The 22,701-nt window shown below is 40.7% G+C and overlaps 1 protein-coding gene across 1 annotated transcript in view; it reads right to left on the reverse strand.

The window, feature by feature from the left end:
• Positions 1-4,412: 4,412 nt before the first annotated feature.
• Positions 4,413-22,701, reverse strand: part of LOC138288342 (hyaluronidase-4-like) — a 52,281-nt gene continuing 33,992 nt past the window's right edge. Inside the window, exons 3-4 of the mRNA XM_069229875.1 lie at positions 13,364-13,453; positions 4,413-7,374 (exon numbers count right to left, since the gene is read on the reverse strand). Of these exons, the coding sequence (XP_069085976.1) occupies positions 6,949-7,374; positions 13,364-13,453 (516 nt within the window). The 3' untranslated portion in view covers positions 4,413-6,948. The remainder of the gene's footprint in view (positions 7,375-13,363; positions 13,454-22,701) is intronic.

Genomic DNA, 22,701 nt, shown 5'->3' on the forward strand with positions numbered 1-22,701 from the left:
AAGTGGTTGATGATGTGGCAGAGCTTGGGGGTGATGGTGTCAGCGGTTCTGTTGAAGACCTGGGGGGGCATGGGTCTATGGGGTCCCCAGAGTGTATGGTCTTCAATGTCTTCAGCGTGTCTTTGGTGGTCAGTGGGATCCAGTTGGTGATTGTTGGTTTATTGGTGTCTGGTTCTCGTGAGGGGGGGTTCCACGCGTAGGTTGTCCTTGTTGAAGCTGTCATAGATGGTCTTGATTTTGTGGTGGAAGTAAGTGTTTAGTCTGTAGCAGAGGTCCTGTGAAGGTGGGATGTTCGTTGTTTCACTGTTGGGTTGGGCGAACCCCTGGATGATGCTGAAGAGTTCCTTGCTGTTGTGAGTGTGTGAGGAGATTCTATCTTGTATTGCTTTCTTTTTGGTGTTTCTGATGAGTTGTGTGCGGAAATCTTACACTGCTGGAGTAAACTTGGCAGTTTGTCCACTTCTAAATTGGGCATGTAGACCAAGAGTTGTTAGAGAGGGTATTCTGTCACAGCTGCAATGGACTAATCTCTCAGGCAAACTATAATCATCCCCCAAATCTTGTGTATGCCTCATTTCCTTTTGAATGTTACCACTGATGCAAAATTTATGTAAATGAAACAAAACTGCATGTATTTTAAGTTGCCACAAGAGTAACAGTAGATCTGTGTTCTGTTTAAAATAGAAAAGCCATCACTGATGAGAAACTGCAGAAAATCTGACAGAACCTAAATCTAATGAGATGAGCTGTGTGACCACAACCTGACATTTCTAGTGTGTCTCCTCTCACATTGCTATTTATCACTCAGCCCCCCTCTTCGCCATCAGCCCCTAGTGTAATCTTTGACATGTTCAGCACTGTCTTAGGGGTATGAGACTGGCATGTTCCATGCAGTTACCGCAGCAACATTCAGATCAAAAGGTTACTAGTCACTTGATTTGGACACTGGCGTCCACCAATAAAAGCATATTCCAGCCCTTCATCTCATATTTTTCCACAGGTGTTAAAGATTTCCTTATGTTTCCCACCAGGTTCTTCGGTGGTAATTAGAGTCTCTTTGACTAATTCCATAGGGACCTTCACTGAAATTCATTTAGAGTGCCTTTGCCTTTCTCGTTGCCACTGTTTTAGTTTAAAATAATGCTGTGGGTATCTTAACAACTAAAGACAGAGGTCCCTTTAATTTTTCTCAAACAGGTGATAAAATCCTGCTGCTGTTGCCTCATCAGCCGACACTGCTTCTGCCATTAGTTTCTAATAAAGACTAATATTAGTAATTAAATCCTTGGGTCCTTGTTATAAGGTATGTAAGCCTGAATGACCAGCTGATTTGGTCTGTTTCTTACAAAATGTAGTTGTAAATTGCTGTATGAAACTATCGCAATTAGAAAGTCAAGGACTGACTTAAAGTCAACAGTGTGGGCCAAGCTGAAGCATCTTTACTGTAATACGCTAACCTAAAGTTACTTTGGTTTGGTCAGTGCACCACTGATAAGGCTTGGCCAAAATGTTAATGACTTTGTCCCCCAAAAGACTAAAAAGTATGAGGGTCACTGGAGATCTTTAAAGATGGCACCTTCCCTGTCATAAATAGTGTTGGAGAAAAGCCCAGCATGGAGTTATTTGGTCTGTAATCCTGTGACCTGGTAGGAATAGAGGCAGTGGTACGAAAATCCTTCCCTTCTCCGGAAATGCCCACAGAATTTGCCCGTACCATCTGATTACTTTTGTTAATTAGAAACAAGGGGCCAGATTTACAAGAAAGTGGCACATCAGCTGTGATGTGCCACTTTTCTTGCGCCTCCTTGCGCTCCCCTAATGACACCATCTGTGCGCCTTATTTACATTACAGCACACCATGGCGCATGTTAAGACAATAGCATCAAAATGTATGATGCTATTGTGGTACTTTGCAGGATTAGCGCCATAAATTGTGGCGCTAATCCTGCAAAGTAAAGGGAGCCCCATTGAAAGTAAAGGGCACGTCATTTTAACGCCTGCTCTGAGCAGGCGTTAAAATGATGCCAAAAGTGGTGCAGTAAAATGTTGTAAATTTCACTGCGCCATTTTTACGAGCTTCCCTGCAGGGGGACACCTCCCACCATACATTATGCCTGGTGCAGGAATAATGTGGCACAAGGGGGCGCAATGCAAGCCTTGAGCCACTTTGGAATTATGGGGAAGGAGAATGGTCTCCTTAATACCACTTTAGCGTAAAAGAAAATTATGCTAGTGTGGCGCTAAGAGGCACTAGGGCCTTGTAAATCTGGCCCAAGGATTCTTACTGGGCACTTCCTACATCATCTTCTGTTGTTATTGTTTGTGCCATTACTTGTCTAGCATTTGTTTAAGAATCCATTTAGTCAGGTATACTGTCAAAGTACATGCAAGTCGTTCCTTGTCCACTACAGGCCACCCAGCCTGTGAATGGCGCAGGGGAAAGGTGGAGGAGAGAGAGATAAACGTGTACCTGCAGATACTGGGTTGGACAACCTCAGCTGGGAGGAGAGGATCGAAGGATGTGTCAGTCTTGGAAAGTAATGATGGTGCAGCACCTGGACGGAAAGAGTACAATAAGCAGGGGAAGCATGATAGCTATATACTTTAGACTTATCACAAGAAGTTCCATATACGACCTACTGGTGCAGGGAGCAGGCGAACTGTGACTAAAACTAAACATAACAAACATCCTGCCCAGGAGACAAAGCAGGATATGAAAAAACAGAGCACCAGTAAGGGGGAAGTTTACAAGAAGGAATACAAAACTAAGCACCACAAAATAAGAACCAAACTTACTGGAGAGTAAGGGACAAAGAGAACCAAGGAAGGAGAAGACAACAAGGTGAGGGGCAGGAAGGCTGCTTGTGAATGATAGGACGCGCGAAGGAGTTGTAACAACTGCTGCTTCCACATGCCTGCATATACATGGGGTACTTCTTTATACTAACACTGCCTCTACTGACCCGAGAGTGCTACTCGCTATAGCTGGCGCTAGTGTGGCTGCTGTAATGCAAGAGTTCTGTCTTGCCCTGGAAATATTTGCATTTTCTCTGCATGTCAATATTTTCATTGCCTTGTTCCCCATCTTTTCCATGTTTGATGCTGTTGGGTTGTCTTCTGGGCTACCGGGTCTTGTGATCTACCACATTCCTTATTCACTTGCTCTCTTTTTTTGCCCCTCTAGCCATTTCCTACCCCCACCCTCTCTACTCCCACACTTTCCTGTATGCAGGAGGGTGTTGGTTAGTTGACATGGGGAAATCTGAACATCTGTAACCCTGGTGTCCCTGTGGAAAGAATGCACAACCCATTAGACATTTTCAGAGTCAAGTTTGAATGGAAAAATGTTTCGGATCAGATCATTCTTGTCCTGCAGAAGTATATATGTTGTTTACAATCTGCAGTGCATTTCTGGCTTATTATATATATACTAAAACACGGTTTGGCAACTATGGTAACAGATCACAGGTATTTGGTCCATTAAGAAGGGTATTGACACATACCCAGTTGTTTAAACATTTTAAGGAATGTGACAGTTCCGACGACAAACTACTGAAATGTACTGGTATCTACACAGAACATAAGCACACATGAAATGCAATTAGAGAGTTAACAATAAGACATTAAGGCTGATGAAATCTTCGTAATGATGCCCTCTGCAGTGGAACCAGATGTCTGAATCCAGATGAGAGCGTGTTCTTTTTCTTGAACACATTAAATCGTGAGACTGATAAAATGTCTGATCTTTGCACGAGAAGCCATCTAGGATGTATTTTATGATGTTCATGATAAGAGACTATGCAATTTCTTGCAATCTTGAAGTTTCCAATCTCTGCCCAAGTCAATATAGCATTGATTTATTTCTGTTATGATATTCTGATGACACTTCAAGGGTTAAAAATGTCTGTATATTTAAGTTTCTGTAGTCTACCATTGATGCCTATGTAAGGAAAATCCTTTCACTGAGAGAGAGGCTGTTTCCAGCCCTTTTTCAGTATAAACAATGAAATCTATTGGGCGTCTTCATATTGAGATGAATATTAACACATTGCCAACTATATATACTCCTGTTCACCAGTTAAGTATAAATGCTGTTGTGTTACTTTGTTCAGTGACAACTGAGTATCCCAAAAAATACATTGACACAAGGTTTTCATATAATGCAGAGCAGCTATAAATTGCTGCACTGAATGAGAGGTAGAGAGCAGGAAAGTGCCATATCTACTAAGTTTCCACACTGCCCCTGATGGAGCATTTTCATCCTTCACAGGAATCAATACTCATCGGAAGTCAACTGACCTCTTGACCCAGCAATAAAGTGTGGTAGAACCATTACACAAAATTCAGTCGCCATTCAATAAATCTAAACAGTATGACCCATTTGGACACACAAGGAAAACTCCAGTCATAAATCAGGTTAAAATATTTATTACAAACTCAAAGTTAAAGTCATGTAGGTTATTCTCAGTATGAAGTTATAAATATACATTATCACTAGGAGTTGCTCAAGGCGATAAAAGAAGTTTAGTCAAACTAACATTAAAAAAACTAAATATTCAAGAATAACTATACACAACATTAAAAAGATTATCTGAAATACCAATATCCAATGTCGCTCAAGGTTAGCAATCATCAGTAATTTCAATTTTAAAAAGTTATCAATTCAGGCTGGGCAGCAGAAAATCCTATACTATCCAAATCAAGGAAATGCATGTGTGGGGCAAAACACATGCAGTCAAAATACAAAAAGCACAAAAAGGGCAAAAATAAATTGGGAAAAGATAATCTCGGATTGTGGATTACCTACTAAAATAGGCAAAAGATAGATAAAAAAGGATAGCATCAGCATATCAGAAACTCGGTCAAGAGTCTTCTGAACAGGGAAAGAACAGATTTCTAAGACTCAAAAGGACATCTCAAAAGGGGCAAAGTAGAGAGGGAGATACCTCTCTAAGGAGCGCAGCAAAGCAAAGCATCAGGGACGGGAATTAAGGCAGCATCTCTCATAAAATTTGACCAAAGTCCAACTGAACACTGCAATATCAAAAGTCACTAAGCCTTCTGATTCACCAAAGATGTCAGTCCATGTCATGTTGAAGGGGCGTCATCCAATAATAATCGATCACACTATTCCAAGATGTAACACGCTCTTACTTTTCCAAGCCTTCCATGAGAATATCTTCCATCTGTGCGACTCCAGTTTGAAAAAATTGTATATAATGTCAGTCCATGTTCCACACTGTTCTGCTCCAGTGAGTGATAAGTTACACTGTCTCTCGCTATGCCTAAACAATAATATGAGTAATACATTTCATTTCAAGCGAGGAAGCTTTGTTAACACATTTCATTAAATATATTAGTGAAGTGCATTGCTCTCATTTCTGTACACATTTTAAACTCATTAATCATTAAAATTCAATATTGTTTCAATATATTCTGTTAGTCTGGAGTCTAAGTTATATTTTAATACCACATTAATCCTTCTAGCATTCAATGTAATTCAAATAGCACCTAAGTCGAGCTCTGCATTATGTAAAGTACATTCATAAGCGTGTCAATGCAACTTTCTATGTTTCAATAGTTTGAGTTCTGAATCTAATAAAACATATAATGTCACATCCTGATGACTTTTGTGACACAAGGGGCACCATCAAATGTCAAGCTCTATCACCACTGTGAGAAGAATGCACAAACCATAAGACATGCCCAGTGGAAAGCAATAAACAATTGAGCCAGGATTGAACTGAATTTGTCTCACTTAAGCTGTGCATATTTTGGAGAGTTATTATTTTATGAAGGATGAATTTGTGTGCCAATATCAACATTTACCATTGAAACTACATACAAATCTCATATATAGGAAACTACCATTTATTGCAAGCATCAAATATAGCAATTTGAACATCAAGAATACAATTTTAATTGCAGTTCAATAAGAAAGTTCACAAACTGCTCTTTCTTTTGAAACCAAAAAAAGCTAACTTTGACACCTACATCTAAAACAAGAAATCGTTTTTTTGCACATGGCAGCAGAAAGTAAGGAGTCTAAATGAATGAACATTGGCAAAATGCAACATACATGATATTAAAATTGTTAATGACAATTCAGCTCAGTTATTAAACATCTTTCTTGAGGATGTAACACAAAGAACTTAGCATTTAGTAACAGATATGGTGAGTGGATCCAGAAATGAAGCAAAAAACATTCAATTGAAGAAATATAAATTATATATACAGGGAAAAGGCATACAGTTTCTCTCTAAAAATTGGATAGTCTTACAAGTGCAGGAAAGATGAGGAAAGGCATGCTTCTGTAAAATGAAGATGCTTTATGCACAAGATTAAAGCTAGTGTGTATCCCAAAGTTTCACTACTTCGGTCTCCTCAGTTAAATGACATTATGTTTTTCTACCTAGCACACAAATCTAAATCATAGGAAATAGACTGAAAGATTTAAAAACTAAAAAGTCACACAAGTCAAAAGGGCAGTAATTGATATTAACTATGTACAATCATGTATATAACTGAATGTGTCATCTGAAGATCAGTACTGATATATCAATGAGTTACATGTCTATGCAAATTATAATAATAAAACGAATAGTATGATTGGTTGTCCCTTTAAAAAAAGTCTCTCTGGCAGCCTGAGACCACTCCGGTACCCTATACATTTCTATAAAACCATATAAGCCCTACGGTTTAAAATACTCACTCTGTCTAATATAAGAAATCTCTCTTTTTAATTTGACCAACCCCAGCAATAGCATTTTACCTAGGCATGTTAAGTTCATGATGACTCTTCTGAGCCTCGTGCTTCTTATATCAGTCTTCTTGACCACCTAGATGAGTGGACCTGGCTCACTGGACATTGGCTAAGCTTGTCAACTCTGTTTACCCAGTGGTTTCACACTGGAAATAATCTTGAAAATATTGACTCACTGATTTATTTTACACCTGAGTGGCCAAAAGTACAGCTGCATATAGGAAACTGCTAATGTGCAGAATGTTTTTTATTGCTTTATTATGGACAATATGACTATGTTTGTTGGTTTTTATCTGGTTGGGCAATTCACAAAATATACCTGTCCATCCTTGGTAACACTGGCACACAAATCTTTTCTTCATAACCCTGATAGATTCCTCTGCTGGCTTCCCGGACACAAAGAATCGTGGACTTTTCCCGGCAGCCCGGGTATGGATCTTGAAGTCCCTGGGATCTAGATGCAGGTAAGCTGCAGAGTCTTCATTCCTCCGGATGCATCGTCCATTCTTTTTGCAAAGGACTTTGCTGCAAAGCTTGGCTGCTGCAGTCACATTGATGACATAGTGTCCTAGTGGGCCATCAATATACTTTTTCACTGTGTTGCAGCTCTCCTGGAGGAAGACAAAATTAGTCATCAGGCCATCCACAGTCAAGTGCAGCATAAAAAACAATTCAGTACTAACACAATCCTGGCTCCTGTCATCTTGTCAGTTCAGAAAAATGGAGAACACACACCAGCACACTTACAAACAGATCATTGGTGCAGGTGGTGCTTCTATGACAATCTTGTGGTTCACAAGAACAGACAGTTATTGCTGTCCAGCAGTGCTCATGCAACATACATAGTCATGTACTACATTTAAAAATTCAAGTTCAAATGTATAATTATACGAAAAGTTGTTTAAAAGAATGAGCCATTACTTTACAAACACTTATATTAAACATTTATGTTTAATTAATATAGATAGCAAGTAATGGATCCACCCAGAGTTTCCAGGATTTGCACATCAGCTATATTCGAATCAAATACATATTAAGGGCACTCATTTGCAGGTTACTGGATATCCTGAAAATATGACATAGAACCAGATTTCAAGGCCTATGTTGCACACAACTAACCTGCAGGCCAGTGTATCAAGTTAAATATCTTAACTGATATAATAAATTCACACTTTTCTGATGGTGAATCTATGTGTCTTACATGGGTTTTTGTAAATTGAATAAATGTTATATTTATTTTGCTTTAATGTGTTTTTATTAAATGGGTCCTTATTGCTGTCCATAAACAATTCGTATTTTATTTATGTTAGACACTTTACTTACCTTCGATTTTATGAGAATATAATTTCTTGTTTTTTAATTCCTGGTAATCTCTCCTTCTTGAATTACTTATGGTTCTACTGGATTTATATATGTATTGACAGGTAAGGAAAGATGTTGGATGTCTTGCAGAGACAGGGCTTTATTTATAGTTAGCTGGGCAGCCCGCTGTTCCATGAGGGTGATGGAGAATGGCCTCCACCATCATTGTGGGTGAATGGTCCCCATATGTGGAGAATTCTGCCTACTTGCCAGATATATTGGTGCCTTCAAAGAAGTCACTATAGCTTTTCTGAGTGGACACGGGCGACCAACAGCAAAGGTTTTTGTTTTTCAAAAACATACCATTAGTGCAAGAATTTGTTTTTGAAAATCAAAACTAATGGGACTGACACCCTGGGAGTTTTTTCTCCCCTTTCTGCGATGGCCATTTTTGTTATTTTAGTGTGAGGGACTGACAGGTTTTTCAGAATGTCTGCCCTAAATATGTATCTAGGCTAATGGCCCACAGGTGCTCTGCTAGTGGAAACAGGGTGGTTTGCATGAATTGTGCGGTTCAACAAACAGTTTGGCTAACAGGATACTCTGCCACGTTTGTACCCCGTCCATCAAAATCTAAATAAGGCTGTTAATTTCCTAAAAATAAGCCATGGATTTTCAGGCATAATTCTTTCACTTAATCTATGCAAATCTGGCACACGGCTGCATGAAGGTCAATTCACCAAAAATGCCAGAGTTATTGGAGGTGACATCACACACCATTTAACCTTTACTTTCACTCACACACGCATGCTTACACATACACACACATTCATGCATACACACACTTGTTCTCACATATACACACTCTCATCTGCAAACGTGCAGACAACATACATTTAGAATCATTTCCTACTTACCTCAGCTGCTAGAGAGGGACATATTCCAGCAAATTGTAATTCATTATTCATTACACTAATAGTGAATAATAACATATTATTCACCACTGAGTGTAAAAACAATGGACAAAAAACAAGCAACTTGGTGCTGCACTTGTGTGTCTGGGACTGATTTTGCCACCTCTGAGGCCAAGAGTCCCAAATTTAGTGCCAGGGGTCGCAAGTCAAGAGTTCGCAGCTGTGACCCCTAGTGACCCTTAAATGACGCCCATGCAGGGCTGGAGGCTACTTTGAGATGAAGATTCATGATCCAAGAGGTCTCACATCCTCTACTTGATTAATGCATTTTCTCAATTGTCTAGATGACATTAGGCATATTTTTCTTGCCTCAAAAAGGCATTGGATTCTGGGGAATCATAGTTCAATAGCTTCAGCCTCATTGAGCAATGTGCTCACACAATCAGCGAGTATCACTGAATTAGTAAATGTTTTTGATTCTTGCTTGTAGCATTTTTTAATGCACAGGATTACAGAAATACAAATTACAAAATCTCCTCCCTGCCCTCAAAGACAAGGAGTAGAAAATCAGCATATTAGAGATGAGAATACACATAAAATAGCTATTGATTAATTTGATGCGTTTATTTGCATGTACTAAACTCTCAATACATACTCCAAGTATGTCTAATCCTGATTTAACATTTCCTTACCCAAGTCGCTCCAACTTTTAACAAGTTTCCCAAATTATTAACTTCCAGGTCAAACCAATATTCCTGCTCACAAGTTACGTGCATCTTCACAAACCATTTGCAGTAAGTTGGGAATGAATTGGCTTTTTAATGAGCTGGGCAAGCCTGGTCGTGGTAATAAAAATCTGTCTCTGATTTCAAGCAATAAGTTCGTCTTGAAATTCTAAGATGCCAAGACAGGCTGATTTGTGGTTAAGCAGTATTCTACGAGATATTGAGTACTCATAATTGATTAATGGATTGCCAATTTTCTGGTTAGGATATTTGATGCAAATTTGCTTTATCCAATTCTTCCCTCCGTAGCATATGCTTTTAGCTTAAAATTTCAGTGCCGCCCTTTGCTGGATGAATTGTGAGTGGCAGAACGTATACTGTGCCAGGGCCCACATGAGTGTACCCATTAGGGGAGTGCCCTGGATGCATGTCTCCTTTTGTCTCGTTAGGTAGCACTGAAAGTGCGAGCTCTCAAATGTAGACAGGACAACTGTAGGAATATAATCGAGCAGCAAGCGGATGATTGTGTTGTTGGGTCTGTTATAGAATATATGTGATGAATGGGTGTAATTGGCTAGGAAGATGGAGAGGACTTTCTAGAGTCTGGATGGAGACAGACTCTTCTAGCTGTATTAGTCAGAACAAAAGAGTCTCTGATAAAGAGTATTGTCAGGGGAAGTTGGAGCTGAACCTCTGCCAAGTGGGTATTCCATTGAAAATAGGTGCCAGAGACAATCTGGGTGAGGCTACTTTACATCCAAGTGACCAATAGGCTTTTTTGAGTTGCTGGCAAGTGCATCTGCCCTGTGGAGGCCTCTGTCCATCACCGTTGTAGGATTACAGTGGTCAACCAGTCCTCTAGGCCGGTTAAAGCATGCAATCCCCTGGAATAACGATGAGAAAATCTGTCTCTAATAACAAACCAGGCTTAGTTCTCTTGGCTGGGTTTCCCAGTAACCTAAGTTAATATCAGCAAACTCAGGATGGGTAAGATCCCATGATCCCAGATCCCCCCAAAGGCCTTGACCTATGTTATTCACAAGCTTCTATCAGATGCTTAGATGATCAGTATTGATCTGATGCTATAGGCTCCTTGAAGAGAAACTGAATTCCACGCTAAGAGGCTTTTGCGAGACAGAACATTGTCCAACAACAAAGCAAATCCTCTATGCAAGATACGTCGGTGCACTCTCTGGTATACTCTGTCCCCTCTGAGAGGCAGTTAAGGTTTGTTTGAGAGAGATATTTTTGTGACCTCCTGTAATAATGTTTACACGGATCATATCTGGAAGGACCAAATGGGACTCATGTCGACAAAAAATGAATACTTTTGGATAACGTGGAAACTAAACGTCCATTATTGTACTTTCCCACAGTACTATGAGGTTATTGCCCATATGGCAGGTTTTTGTCTTTAATACAAGGAGGATGCCGTTTATATAATCACGTTTAGTCCCCACAAAAGAGGCAGGGTGAAGGGGTGTGCACACGGTAAGGCAGTGGTTCTTAACCTTTGGTCCGGGGCTCACTTAGGGGTCCATGAAGCCTACTGAGGGTGTTTGGACCTGCACAGAAAATTAAATAATATTAGCAGATTAATCAAGTGTATATCAATAAAGATACAAAATGTAACCATAACATTTTAAAACGTTCTTTCTGTAAACGTGAAGAAATTGTAAATTTGAGGCTAATAATTAGGTTAGTATCCTTAGACTGATTTGTGGGAGCAGTGCACAATGATCAGACAAATTGTAGTATGGACAATGAGTAGCCTAAATTGAATTTAAAAAGCTCTAACCTGCTGAGTGTGTGCATCCAGGTATGCATGTGTATTTTAAATAGCTTGTTCTATGTGCAGCTGGAGCATTTAGCAATGTAAAATGCAATTTATTTCTGAGTTGAACAAATATCCTTTAGTGAATCAATACCAGAATGTCCATTTGGAATGGGATTGTGGCTCTCAAGACAGTCCCCCACTGCAGGTACATCTCGTATTAAAAAGTGCAGAATGACTTTCATGGGATTAGCTAAAGTGGTTATTCTATGTATGGCTAGGACAGGTGTAGGTAAAAAGAGGACAACGTGGGCACTTTTTGTTGATTTAATTCTGATTGGGCACGCTTTATTGATTAAATCTGAGGATGATGGTTAGAGAAGCAAGGGTGAAGGCAGGATAACAGCTCACATGTAGATAACATACAGTTTCAGTGACATTGCAGAAGGAAGAGTCGGATGTGCTAGGTGTGGAACCAATGCGTGTGGGCGTCGGGTGGTGATTGTGTTGTGCCTTTCACATGGCATCAGCAAGCCCACTGCACAAGCCCACGGTCAAGACTTGCAAGCAGGTACGGAAGACACTGCTACAAAGGTGGTCAGCGCATCATAGACGATAGGGTGCACGGTAATATCACAGCTCTGTTGAGCATCTTTGACTATTATTTGGGCAATTCTGTTGCTACAGGGGATATATATGAAGTTAGATCTGATGGAATTAGTGTTTCTCACAAGTATCAACATGCACAAAAATAGACAATATATTTACACGAACATTTGAATCCTCTTTTAAGCAGAGTAGTACTGAAAGACCTTCATGCTACAAGGTAGACTTTATTGAAAGAGAAGCAGGTGGTGTGGTGTAACAAGAGGAGTGTCGCTGGTTCCTGGCCAGGTGGCAGTGCTATGACAGGACTACCTTATGTACACCTTGGTTTCTATGCCCAAGAGGAGCAGGGGCATGAAGCCAGTCCATACATCACAGGGTGGCCTCGAACCTTAAAAGCCCCTCAACTTTTGAGGGTGGGGGGGGCATTCAGCGAGGGTCATAACACCAGACCCTACATCCCCTGTGGTGCAGGGAGTCCACCAGTGCTTCAGGGGGCCACAAAGCCATCAAAGGGGCACTCATTCAGCCCATGACTAATGAACACCTGCGAGATATGGGTGACTCGTGGGGAGGGAGCCTGTGGTAACTAAGCAGCATCCAATGTGTTGTGGGTACTGTGTCCATAGGAATGTGTATCTCATAACAATGAGTTCTAAGAATGATGAGGTCACGTCTAGAATGTATGGCCAGGGGAGAACGGTCAGTCGGTAGAAGGAGTCGGACTTGTTGGCTGGTATAGGGCTTTGATGTGTGGACTCAATTAATGAACTAAGGCCCTCATTTATACTTTTTTTCTGCCGCATTTGAGTCATTTTTTTAATCAAAAGGAGAGTAAACTTACGAAACTTTGTAAGTTTGTGCCGCTTTTGCATCAAAAAATGCAGCGCAAAAAAAGTATGAATCAGGGCCCAAGTTCCTGATTCAATTCAATGGCGTGTTGAGCTTTCACTACTTTCTGCTTTATAGCCGCACTTTTCATTACTCGGGGGGCCCTCATCGCATTCTGCAGGGGGCCCCATCATTTTCAGTTACACCACAGAGGGTGAGTGATAACGTCCTTCACTCTCTAATGTGAATGCGAGAAGAAACAAATGAATGAGGTAGTGTTTGCAGTTCAACCTTTGCAGACGAATGTACTTGTGGAACTAACGTGGGAGATTTCGGTTTGACGTTGATGCCCAGTGCATGTTACACACTAAAACCAGATAGCATGTATTATTTTCCCCCAGAAATTATATTTATAATGAAAACATTTTTTCTACTTATGTTTGCTTACCGGTGAGCTTGCATACTGGATGCTTCCCCACAGCACGACCCCGGCGGCCCCCAGTGCTGCACTCTCGCCAATTGTATTGATCAGGTCAGCCTACAAGTCAAAATAAAGTTGGAATAAATCATCTAATTTCAAAATGTTGCTTCAGATTTCACATTACAACAAACATTTTTCTCACACACATTTAGAGGCTTAAGAAGAGAAACTACTGCACGGACACGGCTTATATCAAATAGGTCTTCTGTTCCTAAGGACAGATACATTTGTGGCTCAATTTTCAAATTAGAAGCTGCAATTCTCACACACAGCCAGGGCCAATCCCCCTATAATTCATTCGGCCATGAAACTAACACTGATGGAGCATGTGATGTATTATACACGCAAACACTGCACGCGATCCCGTCATTCGAGATGGAATGACGAGGACGCGTGAGGACGGTTGGAAGAGGGACCGATCGATGGCTGAGGCGACAGAGATTAAACGTATGATTGTACCCATATACTTGTAGTGGGACATTATTACCTCATTACATTTGGCGACGAAGGTGGTGAGAGTCGCCTCAACATCAAGGGTTTGGTGTCTCGCCTGACGGTGGAGGTTGCGGTGACGCGAGCCAGTTTTGCGCATTTGGCTGAGAGGGTGGAGCCGTGGCGCAGTTGTTTTGGGGAGGATTTCACAGGGCGGACCACAAGGGAAGCACGAAGTTTCGCGGAACGAACAAATCAAAGCAGGAAGATAACGAGTGTAGAAGGAAGCTACGCTGCGTGAACAACGTCTGTTTGGGGGCGTGCCAAACAACACCGGTGTCCTTAAAGGGACGGTTATTTCAATTTCTTAAAGGGAAGTTGTACTTTGCTATCAGTGGAAAACCAAAATAGGGAATTGCATTGGAACGGTGCCTATGGTGTGGAATACACGGTGATAGGCACACCCTGACTAAGCAAGAATTAATTAACTATCATAAAAAAAAAGGTTTCAATGTTGGGACATGGAAGGACATTGAAGGATTGGTGATTCACTGTTAGAGTTAGATATTGGTTCAGTTTAGGTCTGGCATTCAGGGTGTTGTTCTGTGGGTTCGTCTAGTTTATCACAATAATGCAGAATGTAACACCACCTCCATTTTTTTTAAGCAGTCCAGGTGATCCAATATATCCTTGGAACAAGTGGAAAAAGATATTTGCTCACTATGCTAGAGTGTGTGGACCGACATTGAGCGCGGAAAGAAAACATGCATTATTGTTACACTGTCTAGGGGGAGAGGGACAGGAGGTTTTAGAAAATTTGCCTGATTTATGTGCTGAAGAAAGTAGGAATTTGAATGAATATGAGGCATGTATTATGAAGTTAGACAAACATTACTTACCAAGAGTGAGCACGATAATGGAACGATATTATTTTGGGAAAAGGGAACAAGGTAAAGAAGAGTCGGTGGAAGATTTTGTAACTAGTTTGAGAAAGTTGGCGGCGTCATGCAAATTTGGAGCACTGGTGGACGAGAGAATTAGAGATCAGTTTGTATTAAAGTGCTGTAGTGACAAAATAAGGGAAGAGTTGTGGTTGAAAGATGAACCACCTTTGGAAGAAGTAATTATGGTGGCGAAAAGAGTGGAACATATGCTGAGCTGTGTTAAGGAATTAAGTGGAAACAAATTAACGAGTGGAGATTGTGCGAAGGTGGAGGAGATAGTGTGTGAAGTGAAGAACAAAGGAAGTGGAGGTGAGAAGAAAAAGGAAGATATAGTGAAGTTCAAAGGTGAATGCTATCGGTGTGGTAATAGTGGCCACAAAGCCAATTCGAGCAATTGCCCAGCTGTGAATGTAATATGTAATGGGTGCGGGAAGAGAGGTCACTTCTACAAATGTTGCCGTGGTAGAAAGAATAAATTCCATAATGATAATATGAAGAAAGAGATCAGGGAAGTGTCTCAAGAGGTAGTGTTCCAAGTTGGTGCTCAGGTTAAGTGTGGAGAGCATCCAAGTGAGGTGGTGAGAGTGGATGGTGTGGATTTACTAATGCGTTTCGATTCTTGTTCACAACTGACGATAATTTCAAAAACAAGTTTTGACAGGTTAATTTTGGAATCTAGGAAATTAAAGAAGATGGATGTATCTCCTGGGGGTTATGGTGGACAGCCTATAAAAATGCTAGGGTACTTTGAAGGGCATATTGAGTTCAAAAGTAGACACCTGTTGGGAAAAGTGTATGTGTCCAATCAAGGTGATAATCTTTTGAGTTGGACGCACCAAAAGCTGTTAGGCGTCATTTTGAATCCAAACGCACAACCTCAAGTTCAAATTCAGAGTGTAGATGGTGTGGACAGTGAGTTAGTAAATGAATTTCCTGAAGTATTTTCAGACAATTTGGGATGTCTAAAAGGTTATAAACATAAAATTAGGTTAAAGGAAGGTGCTATACCCATGGTAGCGAAAATGAGAAGAATACCGTTGGCTTTACAGGAACCGGTGAAAACTGAACTTAAAAGATTAGAATTAATGGGCATAATTGAGGAAGTAGAGGCAACCGAATGGTTGGCTCCCATAGTTGTGGCAAAGAAAGGGGATGGTGATATCAGGCTTTGTGTGGATCTGAGGGCTCTAAATAGAGAGGTGGTGGTGGATAAATTTCCACTTCCAAACATTGAAGAGATAGTATCTATGGTTGGTGGAGCAAAGTACTTTTCCACCCTAGATCTTAAGTCAGCATATCATCAGGTAGAGTTGGAAGAGATGTCACAAGAATTGACTGCATTCATAACACCTTTTGGTGCATTTAAATTTAAAAGAATGCCATTTGGGCTTGTCTCTGCGGCCTCTGTGTTTCAACGCATTATGTGTAAAATTCTGAAAGAGGTCAAAGGGGTGAAATGTTATCAAGATGATGTGTTAATTTACGCTGACACGGCGGTAGAACATTGGGAACGAGTGAAGTTGGTTTTGGGATGTTTAAGTCGTGCTGGTCTTACTTTGAAGAGAAAGAAATGTCGTTTTGCTTTGACAGAGGTGGAGTACCTGGGACATTTGATTACAGGATGTGGAGTAAAACCTAAACCAGATTTGGTTTTGACCATAAAGCGGTTAGCCTCTCCTCGAACCAAAGAAGAAGTGAATTCGTTTTTAGGAATGGTAGAATACTATGGGCGGTACATTAGGAACTTGTCAGAAAAAACTGTTAACATGCGAGATTTACTGAAGAAAGGAAGAGAGTTCAAGTGGAATTCCCTGTGTGAAGATGAGTTTGGAAAAATTAAAGAAGAATTAGAATATGCTCCCTGCTTACAAGCTTTTAAACCGGGTAGATCAACTGCCATTGTCACTGATGCTAGTGCAAAAGGTTTGGGTGCGGTTCTGATGCAAGAAGAGGGAGGTATGAGAAGAATGATTGCTTGTGCATCCAAATCTTTGAGCGGAACAGAGAGGAATTACTCTGTGATTGAAAGAGAATCCCTGGCCATATATTGGGCATTGAATAAATTTAGACATTTTGTGTGGGGCACAGAGTTTGTGGTTTTGTCTGATCACAAACCTTTAGTAGAAGTGTTTGGTAGTAAGGGTCTTAATTGCATTTCTGCAAGAATTAGAAGATGGATTATCGGGCTCCAGGATTTTAAATTTAAAGTAGAGTATTTACCAGGTGCATTGAATGTTAGTGCGGATTGTCTTTCAAGATTAGTGGAAGAAGACAGGAAGGATGAAGAACAAAAAGATATAACTTTGCAGGAGGAATTAGTGTGTGAAGTATGTTGTGATGTGTCTGAAGTTACATGTGGAATAATAACCGAACAAGAGTGGAAAGAGGCGTTGAAAGAAGATGTTGAGTTGAGTGGAGTGTGTGAGACTTTAGAGACTGGTAAATTTGTGGTTCTAGGGAAAGTTTGGAGGTTGGTGAAAGATGAATTGGCGGTGGATAAAGGGATATTGTTGAGAGGAACAAGATTGATTCCTCCAAAAACATTAAGAGAGAGGATAATGAATCAAGCCCATGAAGGTCATCTTGGGATGGTTAAGACAAAAGAAAATTTACGAGCAAATTTTTGGTGGCCTGGTATGGATGTACAAGTGGAGCGTGTAGTTAGAGAATGTATACAATGTGCACGGAGTGACAAAATTTTAAAAACTCGTAATGCACCTATGCATTGTAGAAGTTTACCATGCAAACCCTGGGATGAGGTAGCAATAGATATTGTGGGTCCGTTACCAGGAGAACATTCAATGCCATATCTAATTGTGTTAATAGATTTGTATTCAAGGTGGGTGGAAGTCAAAAATGTGCATGAAATTTCATCTTCTAGTGTGATGATTTTCTTAGAAGACATTTTTAGGAAAGAGGGATTTCCAAAATCATTATTGTCAGATAATGGTCCACAATTTTGTTCAACGGTTTTTGAAAAATTTATGAGTAATTGTGGCATATCACATAAGAAAACAGCGGTTTATCATCCAGAAAGCAACGGTGCAGTTGAAAGATTTAACAAGTACATAAAGGAAAGCATTCAACTTGCAAAAGTGAATGCTCTGAGTTGGCGTGCAGAACTTTTGAAAAGGATTACAGCCTATCGGTTCTCTCCACATTCAACTACTGGCAGATCCCCTTTTGAACTGTTTAGGAAAAGGATACCTAATACCAAGTTGTCTCCTGGATGGATGGAGTGGATAAAAAATGGATATAATTTGGTGAACACGGAGTGGAGAGATAGAGAAGAAAGGCTCATAGAGAAAAGGAAACAAGAATTTGATACAAGGAAGAGGGTGTGTAAAAATAATATTGTTGTGGGTGATGTGGTGAAGGTGAAGGCACCAGTTGGATGTCTTGAGGGGTCAAAGTTCACTAGACCTCTTCATGTGATTAAACTTTTCAAGAATGCTGTAAAAACTTCAGATGGCAAGATATGGAACATGAACAGAGTGGTTCGGTTGAAAGGGATGGTGGAAACGGGTATTAGTACTGAAAGGTCCAGAGGAGTTAGAGACAGTGTTGGGTCAAGAACAAAAAATAAGGGACGACATGATACTGATGAATTGAACGCAATGAGGAGAAGTGGTAGAAGGAAGATAAGTCCCGGACATCTTAAAGACTATGTTCTCATTTAAAAAAAAAATTTGACGTTTATAGGGATGTGTGATAGCTTGTATTAAATTTATTTAGCGGGGTTGATATGATGTTTAGTTGATATGTTTGGTGTATACATAGTTTTGGTTATACATTTATTTGTTGTCATGGTTATGTGGGAACATCATTTCTGTATTAATTTGTTCATTGTATAAAAGGGAGATGTGTGATGTATTATACACGCAAACACTGCACGCGATCCCGTCATTCGAGATGGAATGACGAGGACGCGTGAGGACGGTTGGAAGAGGGACCGATCGATGGCTGAGGCGACAGAGATTAAACGTATGATTGTACCCATATACTTGTAGTGGGACATTATTACCTCATTACAGAGCATAGCAGAAGGTTTTTGCAGGTTGTACATGGTTTGCTGTGGCAGCGAAATAATGCTCCCAGATACTGTGTCAGATCATGAAATACTGGCTAGTGCCACAAAACACTGAAATTCGCAAGCCATGCAAACTAACATTCACACCAAAAGCAATGCTTATGACTTTACCCTTAATGAAACAGATGCAGTTAAAATGTTTTAATTCATTTTACAGAAAAGGTAACATGTCACATATCCCTTTCAACTTTGACAGAAACAACTACAGTAAAAATGCTCATACAAGCAGTTATGAATAGGTCATTAGCAGGCCCTACGACCAACCCACTGCGGACATGCAACCCAAGGTGCACACAGACTTTAGCCATTCATAGCAGCAGTAGGGCCTGGGAGCCGGCCAGGCTATGCGCTGATTCCCACTACTGGTGGCCAACCGGTAAGGCGCACGACCTTTGACCATGCAAAGTGGCAGTTGGCCAAAGTACCTAACCTCCAGCTAGGCACTATACTCACCTCTGTGCAGCTGGGCATCCCCTGCTTTGAATCTGCAAACCCAAAAAGGCTGAAGGAAGAAAAACCTTTCGTGGCCAATCAGATTAAAGTATTTTTTTCAATGTTTGGATCCACGGAGTTCCACAGCTTAATGGTCCAGATATCTCTAAAAAATAACTTCTTTTAGCCAAACCCAAGCACCTTTTTTTAAATGCTAATTTCTCAAAAACTACTCAAGACTAAACCAAGCAAAAGACATTTCCATGCACTTTTATTTTGGGACAAAAGTTGTATGTAGATTTTTCAAGGTATATATACATATATATATATATATATATATATATGTGTCTGTATATGTATATATATATATATATATATATCTATATATATATATATATATACTTCTTCCAAATTTTGCTGGATGCTGCTGTGCTTCTTCAATGGGGGCGCTTCAGCAAGTTGAGAGCCAGCAGCCTTAAAAAATATGTAATGCCACAATCCCTTGTGGAACTTAGAACAAAGGAGCTGATGCTTGTGGACTCGCTACAAGCTACAAATTTATTGTTGCAGGGCATGCCTAAATCACAAAATCAGACGTGTTTCGGATACCTATGTAGCCTTGATCATTGATCAGCCTTTGTCACTAGGTAGTTATAGTTAGGACAATGTTTCCATAGAAAAATAATTTTTTGACTTGCCTATATCTGTGGCACCATTTAACGAATCTTCACAACATTTCCCAAAAAAAGTGCCAGGTGATTCTTGTTGTGCATGGAAAGTTTCGGGGTGATCCGTCAATCGGGGGCGAGAAATAAGGGGGGTACAAAAACGTTGTGTTTCCCATGTTAATTCCCATATGACCTTTAGACACGTCTACAGCCCGAACCACTGGGCGGAATTACACCAAATTTGGCAGAAATCTAGCTCTCGTTACGCAGATTGAAAGTTCGCTCATTTGGTGTAAATCTGTTCAGCAGTTTTTGAGAAATTTAGGGAACTCCAAATTTGTATATCTCTCGCCACCACGTCTTTGCGAATAATTCACAAAATTCGCAAATTTCATAAATTTTTCATGAATACGCATGCGGAAGGAAGTGCTGTATTTGGCTGACCGCAATCTCACTAGAAAGTTGCAGCCGCTGTTTTATTTTCACAGGACACGGTCTCCAGGGGTGACAACCCTAACTGAAATTCACATAAGGGGCCAGGGTGCAGGTACCCTGACCCCAGGAGTGTGAAATAGATGTGTTTTAGGGGCAAATTATGGGTTTCAAATAATTTTGCGTTTCTTTGCGTGATATTGGTGAAAATATGCGAACTTTCGCAGAATATTCACAAACATAAAATTTTTTGAAAGAAACCAAATACTCATTCATACAGTAATTCATTCACTCATATATGCACTCAGAGACTCAGACGCCCACCGACATGGACACTCATGCACCAACTTAGACCCACTCAGACTCACACACTCACTTTCAGACCGACTCAGACGCTCACACACACACTCACAGATCCACTGACAGAGACAGGCCCTGTGGCCAACATGCACTGTGCACGGTCAAACAACACACATCCAAACACCCGGGCGATTGCCCGTGAACAAGGAAACTTCGTTTCCCAAACCCGTTAAGCTTTACCACGCCAATAAATTCCTGATTTCAGCTATCCCTTGTGACGGAGACTCATTTCTACGTCCGGGGCACGTCGACGCGGCTCTTCCGGGTGTTTGGATGTGTGTTGTTTGATTTATTGGGGGTCACGACCCCGTCTCCATCTGCCGCGTTGCTGGGAAAGACATAGCAACTTTCTTACTTTTCTTTATATATATATATATATATATATATATATATATATATACATACATGGTCCCACTCCAGTGAATGCAGCATCAAAATAATTGAATGATTGAAGAATGGATATCAGGGGGAACTTTCTTTTCACTTGGACATGCATTGGTGAATATTTCTCCTAGTGTGTAGGATTGTCTATTTGCTTTCTGTTCAGGACTGACACGGTTTCCCTTGTGGTCCCAAACAGGAAAAACTTACATTGGATTGTCTGCCCTGACCAGGGCGGACAGTCTCATGTAGTGATCAACAGTTTAATATCAGTCAGTCCATTGGGCAAAGATTTCTACTGCCAAAGCCAGCAGAGGCTCCACTGGTGGAAACATAGGGGTTTCCCAGCTTTAAATAGAGTGGGTGAACTATGAGTTTCACTATGCATTCTGCCGCATTTGTGCTCGAGTATCTTGTCTACCAAACTTTTATAAGGCCCTAACTCCTAAAATGAAAATGGTTGGTGTTTTGTTTGATTCTCATTGAACATGGTTTGTGAACTGCTGGATGTTCATTATGCAGAATCTGGTAGAATGCACAGGACATGTGCAGTTAAGAGACACCAACTATGAAGGCTAACTTCCTGGATGTGGTATTTAAGTGAGAAATTGCTTCACAACAATCTGCCTTGCTAAAATGGAAGAAGGTTATCCCACCTTCTCTAGCTAGCTAAGTCCGACTGGAGCTTTTTTGGTGCAGTTTTGCTGCAGACTGTTCGGAAGCATCTGCTGAAGAAGTGTAAAAATAAGTCTTTAATTGAAGACCAGCTCAAGAGCTTTTTATTGAGTGCCAGCTGCCAGTCAAACTAACCCCTTACATTGAAGGGAACTACATTTCAGACAGCTCCATGAAACATTTGAGAGAATTTTCATTCTAAGTCACAGCACATGACTTGTGGTGTTAATACAATGTTATGCTATAAGTGATTTGTTAGATGGTGCCTGTACCTCTGCTAGTAGTAACCCTTGCTAGCAAAAATCTGGGGTGCAACAACCTAAGTCAGTATCTGTACCAGAGATCTGTAAAAGACTGTAAGACGTTCCATCGGCTTCTCGGTGTCTCGGGTTTGACAGGACTACAGCATTACAATTCTAAGGTATAAATCACAAATAGAATCCAAGTTTGTAAAGTGTTAACATAAAATGGAGCCCAATGCTACCGACTGCCAATAGAGGCCTGGTCGTCCTTCTCATAATGAAAACGTCACCGCCACCAGGTCTAAAATAAAGTGCGCTGACTATGATAGATTATGTTTAGCCAGAAAAGAGTGGGTGGGACTCAGGCATCTGTGCTGGGCTTACCTTTGCTGAGTTGTGTTATCATGTGGCAGGAAGTCCCCCACATTCCTTTTCCTTGCCTCTGAAGAGCCTGCCTTTTACCCAAGCTGTCCTCAGAGCACATATATCACACTCTGGTGCTCCCCATGTGGCTGGGCATCATCTATGTTCCACTCACATCATGTACTGATATTGTACTGCTGCCCAGTTAGTTCATGGATCATGAAGTCTGAGGAGTGTCACCTCCCTCTCCACACCAGTCCGGATGGAGTCAGTCATGGACAGAAAG

Source organism: Pleurodeles waltl, chromosome 4_1 (genome assembly GCF_031143425.1).
Source record: "Pleurodeles waltl isolate 20211129_DDA chromosome 4_1, aPleWal1.hap1.20221129, whole genome shotgun sequence".
Classification (NCBI taxonomy): domain Eukaryota; kingdom Metazoa; phylum Chordata; class Amphibia; order Caudata; family Salamandridae; genus Pleurodeles; species Pleurodeles waltl.